At 42.1% G+C, this 17,108-nt stretch overlaps 1 protein-coding gene across 6 annotated transcripts in view; it reads right to left on the bottom strand.

Annotated features, from left to right (window-relative positions):
* LOC141992114 (protocadherin alpha-C2-like) overlaps positions 1-17,108 on the bottom strand; it is a 333,092-nt gene that overhangs the window by 283,970 nt on the left and 32,014 nt on the right. Inside the window, exon 1 of one of the 6 annotated variants that reach the window (XM_074960779.1) lies at positions 5,295-7,999. The exons of the other annotated variants lie outside the window; for them this stretch is intronic. Coding sequence (XP_074816880.1) covers positions 5,295-7,673 — 2,379 coding nt within the window. The 5' untranslated portion in view covers positions 7,674-7,999. Of the gene's footprint in view, positions 1-5,294; positions 8,000-17,108 lie in introns of those variants that run through there. 6 annotated transcript variants of the gene reach the window in all.

Below are 17,108 nucleotides of genomic sequence, written 5' to 3'. Positions count from 1 at the left end.
CACAATGAAGAGAGGTAAATAGCAGGGATGGGGGGAGGATCTTTACCAGGACCTCTGATGTTCAACATATTCATAACTGATTTTTAAAAGGAGGTGAACACTGAGGTGGAAAAATTGGCATGTTGTAAAATTACTCAAGATAGTTAAGTCCAAAGCTGATTGCAAAGAGTTAGAAAGGGTTCTCATTAAACTGGGTGACTGGGTAACAAAATGGCAGATGAAATTCAGTGTTGATAAATGCACATTGGGAAAAATAGTCCCAACTATACATACACTAGATTAACTGTTACCACTCAAGAAAGAGATCTTGGAGTTATTGAGGATAGGTCTCTGAAAACATCCACTCAATATTCAGCAGCAGTCAAAAAAATCTAACAGAATGTTAGGAACCATTAGGAAAGGGATAGAGAATAAGACAATAATAGATAATAAGACAGTAAATATCATAATACCTCTTCACATAACAAAAGAAGTAGGGGTCACCTGATGAAATTAATAGGCAGAAAATTTGAAACAAACAAAAGGAAATACCTCACACAATGCATAATCAATCTGTGGAACTCATTGCCATAGGATGTTAATATAATGCTTTTTGCACTGACTCAAGAGTGTGATTACCAACCTCAGGGCAGACTGCTAGGAAGCAGGGCGCAAACCCCAAATTGGTTGTGAATTCTGTACTTAGATTTCACCAATCAATTATTCAATGTGAACTCCTCAGGCACCGTAACAACCTTAACATGGAATCACAGATAGTCCTTTGGGAACTCCAATCTATCTCACGACCCTGGTAAGCACACATTTCTAATAGATGGTCCCTGACACCAACAATCACAAAAATATTCAGGTTACTCCCAGTCCTAAAGGACCAGTCAAACAGCAAGTCAATTTCACCTCAGATCTCACAATGAAGACAACACTTGTAGCCAATCCTATAATAAACTATATAAAGATTTATTAAATAGGAAAGGGAAACTAGAGAATTACTTACAAGGTTAAAGCAGGAAAATATAATTACACAAATGGGTTACAATCTTAAATTTCAAAAGCTAATAGCAGCATCTATAATAAGCAAGTTCTACTTGTCCTTTAGGGCTAACCCAGGCTAAGCAACTGGGGATCTGTTGCTTATACCTAGAAAACTTGCTTCCCAGAGTCCAAGCAGAATACTGATACCTAGTTCTTTTTGTTTGGGGTTTTACCCCCTCCTGTCATGCATTCTGAGCTGCAAATTCAGCTGATGGGAGGACTCCACCTGCATGATTCAGCTTCATGGTGGGAGGGGGAAGCAGAACAACAAAGTCTTTTGTCCTCTTTAACATCCCACAATAGACCATCTAGTGTCAATGGACCTTTCCTGTTGGGAAAGACATAACTCTTTCTGTTGCAGATCACACCAATTAATGTCTCTCTCTTATGTCCCATAACTCCTATTTTTACAATACTAACACAGAGGTGAGCCAGACTGATTCCAGCTATGTATTTGTCAATGTCCAGCTGAGACTTTGGGACCTTGGCATAAGCTGTCACCTGGTATACTAGCATCACAATTGTGAAGGTCAAAAGTATAACTGGTTCAAAAAAGAATTATTTAAATTCATGGAAGATAGGGTTATCAATAACTATTATCCAAGATGGTCAGGGATGAAACCCCATGCTCTGAGTGTACCTAAACCTCCAACTGCCAGAAACTGGGGCAGGATGGCATGACAGGGGATGGATCACTCAAAATTGCCCAGTTCTATTCATTCCCTCTGAATCATCTGACACTGGCCACTGTCAGAAGACAGAATACTGAGCTAGAATGACAATTAGTCTGACCCAGTACTTTGAGACTACTGTAATCAAATATACATAAATGCCAACACTACAATCTTATTTCACTTGCAATTCCACACCAACTTCCCATTTTGCAGCAACTAGTGAAACCAATGCAGTTAACTTCAGGCAATAATTAGGAACCAGGGCACAAGGAAGACAACTCCACACAACTTCAAGAATCCTTGTTGACTTTTTTGTTGGAAGACATATTTTAGAAGTTTGAAAAGGCCTTTCTATTTTACCTGACAGTTTCCTGATAACAGAACTGTGCATGTAACCAAGCAAGTGGGGGAGAGGAGTTTGGGGGTGGTAGGGAGAATTTTACTTAGATTATTTCACTTCACTTCAGTGGGAGGAGAGATGCACTGATCATCCCCTTTCTGAAGTTCAAAAGTATTTTTGATGGGATGGAGAGTTGCAATTTCTTTGTTAGGTCCCTTTCAAGAAATTCTTTGAGCAGCTGTCTTGATGAGAGCCCAGCCAGTGACCAACATTTAAAACTGCTGTCCCTCAATTTCCAGATTTATGTAATGCTTCATGCAATCTTTACCTATCAATGGCTAATGGACTGCATTTCATCATTCTTTGAGTCTCAATATCTCTGCTCAGACTCCTTCTAACATGTAAACAGGGGAGGCAGGACCTATGTGTCTCTCCTGTTATCAGGAAAGTGTCAAAGGGTTTAACAATACTCCTGACTACTCAAACCTACAGAGGCAGTTCATGGTCAGGATTTATTGGTGACTCGTGGGGATAAAATTTAGACAGTTGCTTTCCCCTTCTTATTTTTAAAGATCTTGTATAGTGTGAAGGCTTTTTGTTTAAAATAATCCCAAGGATGTAATACAGAGTACTATTAATAATAAGGGGGTGCAGTTCAGCAAGAGCAGAAGTAAAAATAAAATAGCAAAGAGAGGTGATGAGCAAAGGATGGTGTTAACAGCGAGGTAGGAAGGAAAGTATTAAATGAGGTGACATTACACAGAAAGCAACTGGAATTAAAAGCAACAAGGATGAAAGGGAAAAGGAGGCAAAAGATACAGAGATGATACCAAGCCCATGTGATGTGGGAAACTGTGGAGCTGTCCATGATAAGTAGGAGGTCCTATTCCTCTCTTAGCTGAGCATGGATGATCAAGAAGTGTATCTAGAAATACTTTACTTCACTTTCGGCTTGCTAGGAAACTTCCTTTCTCCTAAGCAAGGACCTGGCCACCTTGATCCATGTATATGCATTGGATTACTGTAAATTGGATTACTGTAATTCACTGAATCTGAAAATGAAGGCAATGAACTGGCTCCAGCTGGTACAGAATGCAGCTGCCACCGTTCTCCATAGCTCAGACCACCCGGAGCACATCAAGTCATGCTCAAATCCCTCCACTGGATGCCAGTCAGTTTCCATGCTAGTTTAAGGCTTTGAACGTAAGTTTCAAAGCAATTAATGGATCAAGCCCCGGCTATATCAAAGACTGAATTTCAATCTGTGAACCACTATGACAGCTGTGTTTCCCTGGGACAATTCAGATGACAAAGCCCAAGAAAGACAAAGCACCTCACAGCTGGGGTCAAAGCATTCTCAGCTGAGGGGAATCGGACTAGAGAACAAATTTCCAGACGGGAGGAGGCAAATCCAGAATCTGACCATCTTTAGAAAACACTGTAAGACCTTCCTTTTTTAAAAAGCTTTTCCACCATAAGAATGACCTCACAGTACTGACTCTTCGTCACTTTGGACAACTAAACAAAAAAGGAGGAGAATAATAAAATTGACAAGAAAAAAGGGCTACCCTAATCAGAGTTATGACCCTGAAACGGAAGAAGTGCTAGAACCTTCATGAAGTCCACTAGGGATTTCACTATTATTACCGATTTTATGTGGAAGTTCTTCAGTACTATAGTGGTAGGTGGCAGTATACCACAGTTTACAGCAGTGGTTTTCAAACTGGGGTACCGATACCCCTAGGAGTACATAAGCTCTCGTCAGGAGGTATGCAAGAAAAATCCTGTAATGGACGACAATGCATTTTATTTAGTACAGAGGTTTTCAAAATGTGGGGTGCACTCCCTTAAGGTGTAGGAACATCCGAGGGGCAAGCAGCTATGCCAGGTGGCTCAGGCCAGCTGCAAACCATCTCCACACCCTGACTCTCCTCAGCGGGCCGCAGCTGAGCTCCCCACCTTTGACTTACAGTTTTTGGTTGCACCCACACACACACACACACACACTCAGACAGGCTGTGTGGCCCCCTGAGGTGAGTCGGGATGACGGTGGCATTCCCTCCCCAAGCCCTGCCATGAGGGGCTGGTACGAGCTGCCTGGTGTCGCCACTTGCCCCTCCAAACATTCATCTGTGCCCCCCTCTAGGGAGCATGCCCCGCAGTTTCAAAACTTCTAGAAGCTGTTGCTAAATGGAAGGGAGAAATCTGGGGGCACCTGACCCAAAGGTGTTGTGTCTGCCTATCTCTTACGAGGGTATGCAGTAGACTGCATTATTTGGAAAAGGGAAGGCAGCCTAAATAGTTTGAAAACCGCTGATTTAGTTAGTTGAGAGAGGGGGCGGGGTGAACTGTGTATCTCTGCAATCGTGTGTGTATGTGTGTGTTACAATTTATACAAGGGCATAAATGACACAATAGTGAAGTAATCCATCCACACTGCAGTAAAATTGATTATTTACAGGGTGATTAAACTTTACTATTGGGGTCATTTAAATCCTTACTTTGAAGGGTTTCAGGAAATAATGTAATAAACTTATTTTAAAAATACAGGTAAAATATTTGACAAAAATGAAGAATGTGAGTAATTTTCCTTCAGTTACAATCCTTTCTACCATAAGAATAAAATACCAGAGTTTGGGGGTCAGAAGACAGTGGCAAAATTAATGTGTTTCTTAATATTGCTAACGCTGAGACATAGCAATGCATCAAAAAGACAGAGCCCTGCTTCATGTGTTGTAAAATCGTGGGACAAAACTTGCACGTTTATTGATACTTGTTAATAAAAAAAAATTCCACTATGTAAAATATAGGCACTAATAATAGCAATAATATAAATACCAAACAATATAAACAAACTCACCCTAATGTGAATCTGCAAGGACCTTTGTATTTCTCTAATTAACATTCACGACAAGATTTTCTTTAGTATAAATATGACATAAACAGAAATAGTGGCATAAACATCCAAATACTTTTCTTACAATTAATTCTCAATATTAAAGCCCACATTCCTGTCTGTGACTACCAAAGTACTCACACATAAGTAGAATTATAGAAGTTATTGATAATAGTTAATTCTCTCTCTCAAAAAAAACCTTTCTCCAGCTACTACTATCGCAGTTGCCATAAGGAACATCCAATTTTTTTAAAAAGTTGCTTTTTCATTCGTTTCACAGACAACACGCCTAAGAACACATGAAGACCTACAACATACAAATATTTCCAAATAAGGATTCAGTAATCTGACTCACCACCGCAGAAGACTTCAGTGTCAGTTCCTGCTGAGGTTTCTCTATTCCCACATTCCCCGAGGAATGAGGGACGTTGGGGCTGAAAACCATGAGGTCATTCTTGGCGGTGCCTTCCCCGACACACAGGTTCCGGCTCTGGCGCTGCGAATAGGACCAACTCCCCACCTCGCTCGAGCACATCACGGTGGCTTTCCCAGGACCGCACATCACTTCCGGACCCGGGTGGCACCTCAAGGCAACGTACACGACAATCACCAGCACAAACAGCCCAGACACCGAGCAAATGGCGATCATTAAAGACACGTTCATGTCAACCAAGGGCCCTTCGCTCCCGACCCTTTGCCTCGAGTCCCATTTCACAGCCTGCGGACTCTCCACCAGGGACAGGCTGACCGTGGCTGTCGCTGACAGCGCCGGCTCCCCATGGTCCTTCACCAGGATCACGAGTCTCTGGCTGGGGCCGTCCGCCTCCTCCAAGGCCCGCGTGGTGCTGATCTCCCCGCTGTACACACCCACCCGGAAAGGCCCCGCAGCCCGGGCCTCCTGCACTTCGTAGCGAAGCCACGCGTTGTAGCCGGAATCCGCATCCACCGCTCGGACCTTGCCCACCACGTGCCCTGCGCCGGCCGACAGCGGAACCAGCTCGGGCCCTGGCGAGCCGCGGCCGGAGCCAAGCGCGGACACTGCCGGCGCGTTGTCATTTTCATCCAGGACGAAGAGCTGCACAGTCACGTTCCCGCACAAGGAGGGGAACCCGGCGTCCCGCGCGCTCACCTGGAACTGCAGCACTTGCAGCTCCTCGTAGTCAAAGGGCTGCAGCCCGTAGATGTGCCCGCTCTCCGAGTGCACCGAGATGTAGCTGGACACGGGCTGCTGCTCTCCCACACTGCGCTCCACCACCGAGTAGCTCACAAAGGCGTTTTCCCGCAGGTCCGGGTCCGACGCCGACACGCTCAAGAGATGGGCCCCGGCACGGTTGTTTTCCTTCACAAACACCGTGTACACGGCCTGAGGGAAAGCAGGGGCGTTATCGTTCACATCCGCGATCGGCACCAAAATGCTGCTGCTGGCCGAGAGAGACGGGGCCCCTTCGTCTCTGGCTGTCACCAGGATCTTATATTCAGACACTCGCTCCCGGTCCACGGCCTCCGCCAGCACCAGCGAGTGATAATTCTTAAAGGTGGAGACGAGCTGAAAGGGCAGGTCCGGGGGGATGGAGCAGGTGACTTTGCCGTTGTCTCCCGAGTCCCGGTCGGAGACACTAATAAGAGCCACCACTGTCCCCGGGGGAGCGTCCTCCGGCACCGGCAGAGAGTGAGACGTTATTGTTAACTCAGGGGCGTTATCGTTAATGTCTAAAATTTCCACCAAAACATTGCAATGTCCAGCCAAGGGAAAGGGGCTTTTATCTCTGACTTCAACACGAATTTCATAGAGAGTTTTGACTTCATAATCGACTTCTCCTTTAAGTCGGATCTCACCAGTATCAGGATCAATGCTGAATAATTTTCTCACACTGGGTGGGAGGAGATTACTAAAGGAGTATGAAATGTCTTTATTAATTCCTTCGTCCAAGTCTGTGGCATTAAGTGTAATTACTAATGTCCCATTAGCTGTATTCTCCAACACAGTTACCTCATAAACAGACTGATTAAATACAGGCGCGTTATCATTGGCATCCAGCACAGTGATCACCAGCTGAACTGTGCCCGTCAGCTCCGGTTTGCCCCCGTCAGTGGCGGTGAACAATAAACGATGCTCAGGGGTTTCCTCTCTGTCCAAAGGTTTCAGAAGCACAAGTTCCACCAATCTACTGTGGTCATTTTTTACTTGCACATCTAAAGTAAAATATTCATTAGAGCTCAGTTTATAGGTCAGCAGCGAGTTTGTACCAATGTCTGCGTCAGATGCGCCCTCTAGTGGGAAACGCGAACCCGACAGTCTCGATTCTGAGATCACTAGATTTTGCTCTTGTACCAAGAAAACAGGAGCATTGTCATTTATATCCTGTATTTCCACTTCCACGTGAAATATCCTCAGGGGTTTGTCCACTATCACCTCCAGGTCCATGGCGCACAGGGGGCTCTGGCCGCACACCTCTTCCCTGTCTACTGGCGACTTAACAAACAAAACGCCGCTCTGCAAATTTACCTCAAAATAGTCTCCCCTGCCTTTGGAGACCATCCGGAACATCCGAGACACCAGCTCCGACACCTCCAGCCCCAGGTCCTGGGCCAGGCGGCCCACAAAGGTGCCGTGTTTGGATTCCTCCGGCAGGGAATAACGGACCTGGCCGCTGCCCACCTCCCAGGCCGTGTGTAGCAGAACCAGCCGCAGCAGCTGCCCGGTTACCAGGGAGTCTCGCCGGAGAAGAGCCATCGCGGACACTGGGCGGTGTCGGTGGCGGTTTAAAAGATAAAATTCCTAGGTCTTTAACAGGAAATAAATATTCTTCGACCTCCTGCCGTGTCTTTGTGCAAATTTAATCCAGTGTCAGGCAATCCTGCTGAATCTGTTGTTTGCTGAAAATTATAGCACAAACGTAGGAGAGGCACAGTCCGCAATTTTCCAGTTTTTAAAACAAAATATACCTGCCTTCTGTTGTTCTTAAATTAAGAAAATCTCTTGAAAACTCTCACACATACGTTTTAAATCATTAAATAAACTCCAGTTGACTCCGGCATCATTCAGCAGATCTCAGGCTGTGACAGGCTGGATACAAAGCAAGGTGGAGCTTTGTTTTTCCTTTTTTATGAAGTCAACAGCGACATCCTGTGACTAAAACTTGTAAATGCTAAATAGCAAGTGTGTGTGTGTGTAAAATATTTTCCTACTGCAGTACTCCTGCGCAGACGTTTATCAAATTTCTTCCATAAAGTATTTTCTTTGAAGATGGCAAAAATTTTAAAATGTCCACAGTTAACTGAGCGACATCTGAACATTCATTAAATTTCCTTCCTTCCTTTTTTCAATTTTAGATACTAATGGGTTTATTCTTTTATTTTCTATTTAAATTTAAGGAAATAGGACTCGACCTTTACTTACTTTAGGTTAGTTACAACGTTGTTATTTATTACGTGGAACAGAGTATTTATGATCACATTTTTCTGTCTTCCTCAGTGTATTGTCTTTTGTAACACCAAGGAATCGGACTTCAGTGTTCACCTTATGGGCCATACTAAGAGTGCAAAATTACACAAGCTAATCTAAATATATAGAACTCTACAAAAAAAAAGCAGCTCATCATCTCAATCCAAAATCCATAGAAATGGGAGAACAGTTGTCCTCTACTAGTTTCCTTACATGGGATAGGAAGCAAACCACGCAGTTGGATTCCAAAGAATGAACTGGGTGTCGTCGTGGGTCCTGTAGAGGAGTCCAATGTACAGAGAACTGGATTGGGAGTTAGGAGACCTGGATTGTATTCCTGGATCTATCTCTGACTTGCTATGTGATTTTGGGCAAATCAGTTTGCCTTTCTGTGCCCGTTTCCCTTCCCATGCATTGACTGTCTTGTTTATTTGAATGATAAACTCTTGGAAGCTGGAATTGTCTTTTATTATGTGTTTGCTCAATGGCCCAGCTCAATGGAGCCCCAATTCATTTGGAACTCCTAGGTTCCACCTTTTCTTCTTCTTCTCTCTATTATTATTACTATTATGTGAACAGAGCATCTGCTTAGAATCACACATCTAAACCCACACGTGGGAGGCACACAGGGGTTCCACTAGCTAACAAAGTCCATGGGCTGTAGCTGTGGTAGAGGAGTAGCTATACAGATACTCCTACAAAGCTATGAGGTTGGGGGACTATTATAATTCCCCCCAAAACAGTATTAAATCTTTTGCATAAAATCAACTTATTACTTGGGGTTTGTGCATAGTGCTCAGCACTTGATCTTAAGATATGTACTAACTACCCTCATTCGTCTCAGTGTAATGTTAATTCATATGCTTAGTGCCGAGTAAACGCACAGATAGATGCCAGATTATGCTGATTCAAATGTAAACATTGTTAACTATTTCACTGTTTATTTTGTTACCAAAACACCCAGCTACTCTGGAACTGTTTGGAGAGTGTGAACAGAGTGCATCCCCTCCAGCCTAGCTCCAGCCCAGGGAGCATTGGCAACGTACATCACTGTTGAATGTCATCCTGTCCCTAACTGCGGGTTTAGCAGCATAGCCTGAATCAGCCCGGAATAGTTTACCAGCCTGACGTGATTCAACATATACAGTTCCGATGTCGTCAAGTCCTCCCACCTCCTGCTACTGTGCGTTATCACTATTTAATGCCACACAGTGTTTCTCTTCTTCCTGCACATGGCTCTTGTTTCCCGGAAACAGTAGCTGCTTTTTCTCCTTCTCCAAGATGCTTCCCAACGAGTCTCATTCTGTTTGTGCTGCAGATCTACGGAAGACCTGGGAAGATTGAAGTCATCCTTTCACATCATACTTTGGGTCACTTGTGCTCCTCCTGGCTATGGCCAGCAATGGCTCTTTCCAATTTTTGGAACCATTGACAATCGCAAATGTTTCTCAGAAGTCCTTCTTACACTTCTAGGTATATGAGATAGATAGTTCTTTACAGCACAGGATCGCCAATCAAGGATCCTTTAATATTTATTCTCCCATAAGAATTCTTCCATGAATTATAGGTGGCTCTGGGATTTCCTTATCTCTCTGAGTCCTGATTCTTCTGAGATTTGCGGTCTTATTCACTTTTCAAGTTGCTTGGTACATTCTTGCCAAGATAATACCTTCTGCCTTCTGACATGCCTGGAAGCCATGGTGAGGAACAACGCAGAGAGTGCTCTGCAGGATGCTGTCAAGAAGCAAATTGCCAGGACGCCCTCCAACCAAGATGTTGCCACCTACCTGAGCAACTTGCTGGAAGTCAAATTTGGAAGAGATGAGGGAGACTTTGTTTCACTCTGGACTCATGCCCGCAATGCTTCTCAATGACTAGAGAAGCATATCGGCTGCCACTGGATGTGGTGTAAGGAATGCCAGGAGCTGGGAGTCCTGGTGCCACAGGTGAAGAATATGGAGTGCACCATCATCACTCCAAGAGCCAGAACCTTGCTGGACAGGACCCTGAAGGATGCCATCCACTACCAATACATGGAAAACCTGAAATGGAAGCCAGACCAGGGCAAGGCCTTTGAGGTGACGTGCAAGTGGGACGCCAGCAACCACTTCCTCCTCGGGTGCAGCTTCACCCCATTTGTCAACTGGAGGTTCATCCACCGGGCCCAACTCAACCGCGCCCCACTGAACGGAGCCATCTGCCACAGGAATTGGGACAAGTGATGCAAGAAGTTCGGCTACACCAATGAGACGCTACCCCACATCCTGTGTAACTGCAAGCCCCATTCAAGAGCTTTGCAGCTGCGACACAATGCCATCTGAGATCACCTGGCCAGAGCCATCCTGCCACCCATGGGGAAGGTTGCTGTAAACTCTGCCATCACCGGAACCAATGGCCAACTGTGACCAGACATCGTCATCACCAACTAGGACTGGAAGAAGATCATTATGATGGACATCACAGTGCCCTTTGAAAACAGGACCCTGGCTTTCCAAGACGCCCAAGCTCAAAAGCTGGAGAAATATGCCTCTCTGGCCAACACCCTGAGAGCTAGGGGCTACAAGGTCCAAACACATGTGCTGATCGTCAGAGCCCTGGGCGCATGGGTCCCCAGTAACGAGCGAGTGCTGAGAGAACGTGGAGTTGGTCAACGCTACACTCGGCTGACATGGCAACTCATGGTGTTGGATGCCGTCAGGTGGTTGAGGGATATCTACATAGAAAACGTCACTGGACATTGGCAATACCAGGAGGGATGAGCTGGCGTGCCGATGAGAAGCACAGTCCGGAAAGTAACTCAAATACTTTTCTGATGGACTGTTTTTTTTTTCTCTAAATGGACAACCTATCCTAATTCTCAATTACTGAAGGACAATCTCCAGTCATTGATATATTTTGCTTTCCACAACCAAAGCTCTGTACAACTTTTCATGAGTGATGTACCTGGGTATTTGGATTTTAATGCCTAAATTGTATTGTTAAATCTATTCATCTAAATTTGGGTTATTGCTGATTTTGTACTCTATGTAGCATATGAATTTAAAAGAAAACTTTGCATTTGTGGATAAACTAAGCACTATACCCAGATGTACAGACACTCTTTTCCCAACTTATGTATTATATATTTTTTTAAATATTAGCTTTAATAAAATATTCTCTCTCCGAGTCCTGATACTAGAGATAGCGTCTAAGGAAGTAAGTTAGAAGTCTTGTATTTTTTCTTGCTGAGCTTTGCCAGCTTTCATTCCCCTCTCCTCTTTGATTCAAATTATCTGCTCTCATCATCCTCACCTTCCAGTTCCTAGTTAAAGTATCACTGAAATTTTCAGAATATAATTGTGACATTATCTGATTAAAATATGACCACATAGATCATTGTTGCAAGCACTGTTATATATTTGCAACAAATCTTGTACAAAATGTGGCATGTAAGATGTCTATGAAAATGTTATGATTTGCTAGTTATGATTATGCTATTTGTATGCATGTATCATTTTTGTATTTGAAGTTATGAATATTGGCTCTATACCTGGATTTCAAAATGTTTGCTTCTAGGTAATGCTCACAAGGTGGTTAGCCTGGACATCTTGGAGGGACTATTCAAATTAAGTGGCTCATCAATAAGCACTTAACTGACAATGGACCATGGGAGATGCACATCTAAACTGAATGGACTGTCCTGCAAACGTGCTGTCTGAAGTATAGGTAATAGCTTCCTGCAATGACTAGGCAAAATGCATGGACATGTAACTTGTCCATGTGACTCCAACCACCATCTTGCTACTGTACTTTCCCACAGTGAGAACAATGGGATTCCCCCCACATGGCAGAAGCTATAAAAGGCCCTGGAAACTCCTCCATTTTGCCTCTTTCCTGCCCAAACCTCTGGACTATGAACTTATACTAATGAGAGCATTCTAACCAATGGACTGAGGTCCTTCCAATGAATTGGAAGCAGCCAGAAACTTGACTTAAGCCAGCAGTTTATTCCATCACTGCTATAAACCTGAACCAAGAACTTTGCATTTACTATATGTATTTGATTCCTTAAACAATTTTAGCTCTCACCTTCTTTATTTCTTTTTATGAATAAACCTTTAGATTTTAGATACTAAAGGATTGACATCAGCATGATTTTGGGGTAAGATCTGAGTTATATATTGACCTGGGTGTGTGGCTGGTCCTTTGGGATCAGAATAACCTTTTATTTGAAGAGACTGGTTGTAAAGAACCACCCATGTCTAAGTCTAGTGGTTTTGGTGGTAATACAAGGACTGGAATACCTGGGGAAACTGCCTTTATGACTTCTTGTTACCCAGTGTGGTGAAACAGAAGTTTACTTTTGTTGCTGGTTTGATATATTTTGTGGGGGATTAGCCACCAGTCTTGGGATGTATCTGCCCTATTTCTCAGCAGTTCATCCTGAATTTGGCATACTCAGTTGTGGCCCACTGAGGCACAGTTACAATAATGTACAGGGAGAGTTGCTTGAACTTCTCTTTGACTGATATATCCTCATGTATGTCAGATGTGAGTGAAGGAGAAGAATTTGAAGATGCATTCAGATGGAATTCCCATGTGCAAAAGGCCTTGATTCTCTCTCTGCTTTGGCTTTGTACATTTCTCTCCCCTAACAATTTTTAGGGGTAGCTACTATTCATTCTCATGGTGTGTGATAGCCCCAGAAATGCAGTGCAGTGAAGATAGAGCCATCCATTCACTGGCTTTGTGCTGAACCATGCCCATTATCCTGCAATAAGTTTAGAACCTGGAATTATTTGGGTTCAATTAATTTATACACTAATTGTGTAAAGCAGAGTTTATTTTTACCAGCCTCCATGTTATTTCCTGCACTATAGAATGTGTTAAATAAACTTCCCCAAACCATTGAGCATTGGTGTTAGTGGTTTCATTATTAGTCTAGGGTTTTTGAGGGGGAAATAGTGGAATTATAATTTAAGAATCTGTAGTGAAGTTTTGTTTAACTTCTTTCCATATGACAGCCTTCTTCATATAGTGTAGCATTTCTTTTTTTCTCAATAAGAGCTTGTGTATTTCCTAGCTTTCCTAAATGCGACAGTGAAAAGAAACAAAATTAAATATCCTGAATCAATTTAATTTAATTTAAAATACTCTAGTTAGTAAAGCCATTCCCAGTTTGGCCTGTCATTCGATTTTACCTTTTGTTTACTCTTCTAAAAGATAATGGACAAAGTAACTAAACTCTCCATGATCATCACCTCAATGTTCTCTCTCTTTCCATTTCTCTCATTAATTGTAAGGTCGTACCCACTTGCTCATGCATAAGGTCCAGAGAGTGAAGAGTTTTAGTCAAGAATATCTTATGCTAAAACTATCAATTATTGCTCTTTATGTCAATGCTGTATACACTGTCTCCAGGACACTACAGGAATACAGTAAAACCTCATGAGAATGTGACCTTTATGGAGAAAAAGTGGAGATAAAGAACAAACTCCAAACTTTAACAATTGTAAATATTTTGTGAAATTTTTATGACATTAAAAATGTGCTTCAAAAGTCTCTCTCTGCCAACTTCCATGTTGCCCCAATAACTGAAATATTAGTACAAAACTTTGGAAGCTAAATTACATTGATTTACAAAAAGTTGTAATGTATGTGCATCAGGTTCTCCCATTAGCAACAAACATGTGCATCTTTTCCTAATCTAGGGAAAGTTCAATGTTACAATCTGGCACTTGATTTTTCACGGTGACATATTGTAAGTATGAACATGTCACCAGTACCTCAATGAACAAAACCAGACAACGGCATCCAAACTGATTCTAATCTTTGACATTGACATTTTAGTAACCCTCAGAATTTAGCTCTGCAGCTGTCAAGATAGGATATAAGAATATATATTTTCCATATGACAGTCTGTAGAATACTGAAATACAGTGCTTTCTCCTTACCAGGTGTGATAAATGAGGCTGGGGGGGGGGGGAGTTGCTCCATTTTATGGACACCCAGCCAGCCAGTTAGCTATAAAATCCCTGTTAGTAGCTGTTCTCTACTTGCTTTACCTATAAAGGGTTAAAAAAGCCAATAGGTAAAAGGAAGAGAGTGGGTACCTGATCAAAAGAGCCAATGGGAGAGCTAGAGCTTTTTAAAATTGGGGGGAAAACTTCCCTTTTCTCTGTCTGTTGTTCTCCAGAGGGAGGAGACACATAGCAGCAATGCTGTAAGAAGCTAAACCAGGTATGAAAAATCATCAAATCATACCTAGGAATTGCTTATCTGAAACCACAGATATGTAAGTAAATCAGGGAATGTCTAGGAAGACAAGATTAAGGTTATTATTTTAATTCTTATTGGCTTGTGGACTCCTCTGTGCTAACCACCAAATGCTTTTGTTTTGCTTGTAACCTTTAAACTGGACCTCAAGCAAACCATTCTTGATGCTTAATTATTATTTTTGCTCTTTTAAAATCTAGCAATAGCCTACATTCCAGATGTATTTTCTTTCTTTTTGTTTTTAATAAAATTTACCTTTTTTAAGAAAAGGATTGGGTTTTTGTGTCTTAAGAGGTTTGTGCATATGTTGTTTAATTAGCTGGTGGCAACAGCTGATTTCCTTTGTTTTCTTTCTCAGTTCTTTCCTGTGTGTGTGTGTGTGTGTGTGTGTGTGTGTGTGTGTGTGTGTGTGAAAGGGCTTGAGGGTACCCCATAGGAAGGAATTCCCAAGTGCACCTTCCTGGGTTCAAAGTGTTTTTTTTGCATTTGGGTGGTGGCAGCATCTATCCATCCAAGATCAGAGAGAAGCTGTAACCTTGGTAGTTTAATACCAGCCTGGAGTGACCAGTATTAATTTTTAGAATCCTTGCAGACCCCCACCTTCTGCACTCAAAGTGCCAGAGTGGGGCATCAGCCTGGACACCAGGATCCTAAACGTAGGTGCAATTCATGTAGACAAACCGTGGCTCTGTCTCCCTCAAGTGGCTGGAATGCGGCATTGCATTACCCAGTGTTTTACCAAAGGATAGAGAAGCGCAAAATTCTATTCTACCAATGGGAATCTAAAGGGAGAATTGCAGAGTTCTTAGCATTCAGTTCAGACATTTTATGAAAAACATTTTTAAAAATATGTAGCTCTTATAGCTCCAAATGAAACCTAAAAATTGTGAACCAAGTGCAACCCATGCAGAGATGAGTCCTCAGAGAACATGGAACAATAGTTCAGAGAAGCGTGAACTCATTTCAGCAAGAGGTTACCTCAGATGTCCAGTAATGTTGATTTAAATATCAACATTGTTAATTATTTCATCAGCCATGTAAAAAAGAAAAGGAAAGGTTACAGATTGACAGAATTCACTGTGAACAACTGTTCATTTTGCTGCCTCAAACGTGTGGCATTTGGGAGATGCCATCACTTATTTATTTTTCCCAAGTCAAGAAGGAGCCAACCCCAAGGAGCTCCATGAAACCCATATTCAAGACACACCCAGGAGGAGCCAAGCTTAAGAGCTCAGTACAGCAAAATGCATTAATATTTAGACTATCTTCAAGATCTCCCGTGAGGAATATCTCATTCGGGTGACTCACATGGGTGGAACACATTTTGTGGATGGAGCTTAAAAGAGTGCCACCGGGACTTCTGCCAATTTAACCCTTACTAAAAATGTAATTGCACACATTTTCAGTGAAGTAAACAAATTACTCTTTCACTTCACAAAATTTGCTGTAATACTTTAGAATTGACAAATTAGCAACAAAATACAATGTAATACAATATCTATAGAGAAAAATGCTTAAAATATAGTTTCTTGATTTCGAGTTTAATTTGCTTTATGAAAATGAGGAAGAAGTGTTAAATTAGCTAGAATAACAACACAATTACTTTTAAATTATTATATCCCCATATAAGAATATTTAAATTGACTTTCAGAACAGAAAACGTACACCACATACTATATAAATCAAAACCTACATGTTCCACAGTGATAAGATTACTGACAGAAGACAACCACATATGTAATACACTTTTGCAATTCCAATAGCACAAATACACATAAATGTATTTTAAATACATTTCATGGATTTATTGGATTTATTTAGGAAACAAAATGTACCACAACAAATCTGTAACTTTTAATTCGAATTATATATACTGCAAATCACAATAAGTATTTTAAAAACTAAGAATACCTGTGTGACACCTTGTACCCCATGTGATACCCTGTACCCAATATTCATGATTTTATATACTTGTGATATATTTTGTACAAAGTATGCCTTGTGAGGTATCATTTCAAAACTTATAATCTACTGAACATCATCATATTAAAATGTGTGTATCGACACAGTATATGGAGCTAGGAGATTTTACTATATGTTTGTTACTAAAATATGTTGTAATTCTGGGGAACGCTCACAGACTAGCTCCTCAGAGACAACAAAAGACTGATCACAGATGACAGAAAACTATTAACTGCTGAAGCAGGGGAACAGGGGAGACCTTAAACAAAGAAATTTACAATTCACTTGAAAGACTTTTCGAATCTTAGGTACACAGGGAACTGTTTTGTCTACATCCCAGCAAGGGGTAATCCTCAATGAGAGGAGGGGGATATAAAATAAGAGACAGTGACTTCCTTGTCTCTTCTCCTCCCCCATCTCTACTCAGGGCAGCAAAATCACTTGAAAGACAATGGTGAATCATTGAACTGGGGGGAGTGGTCCTGGCCTGGAGGTTTTCCAGCCAGT

This window comes from Natator depressus, chromosome 8 (genome assembly GCF_965152275.1).
Source record: "Natator depressus isolate rNatDep1 chromosome 8, rNatDep2.hap1, whole genome shotgun sequence".
Lineage (NCBI taxonomy): Eukaryota > Metazoa > Chordata > Testudines > Cheloniidae > Natator > Natator depressus.
This window is presented reverse-complemented; position numbering and strand designations above follow the sequence as displayed.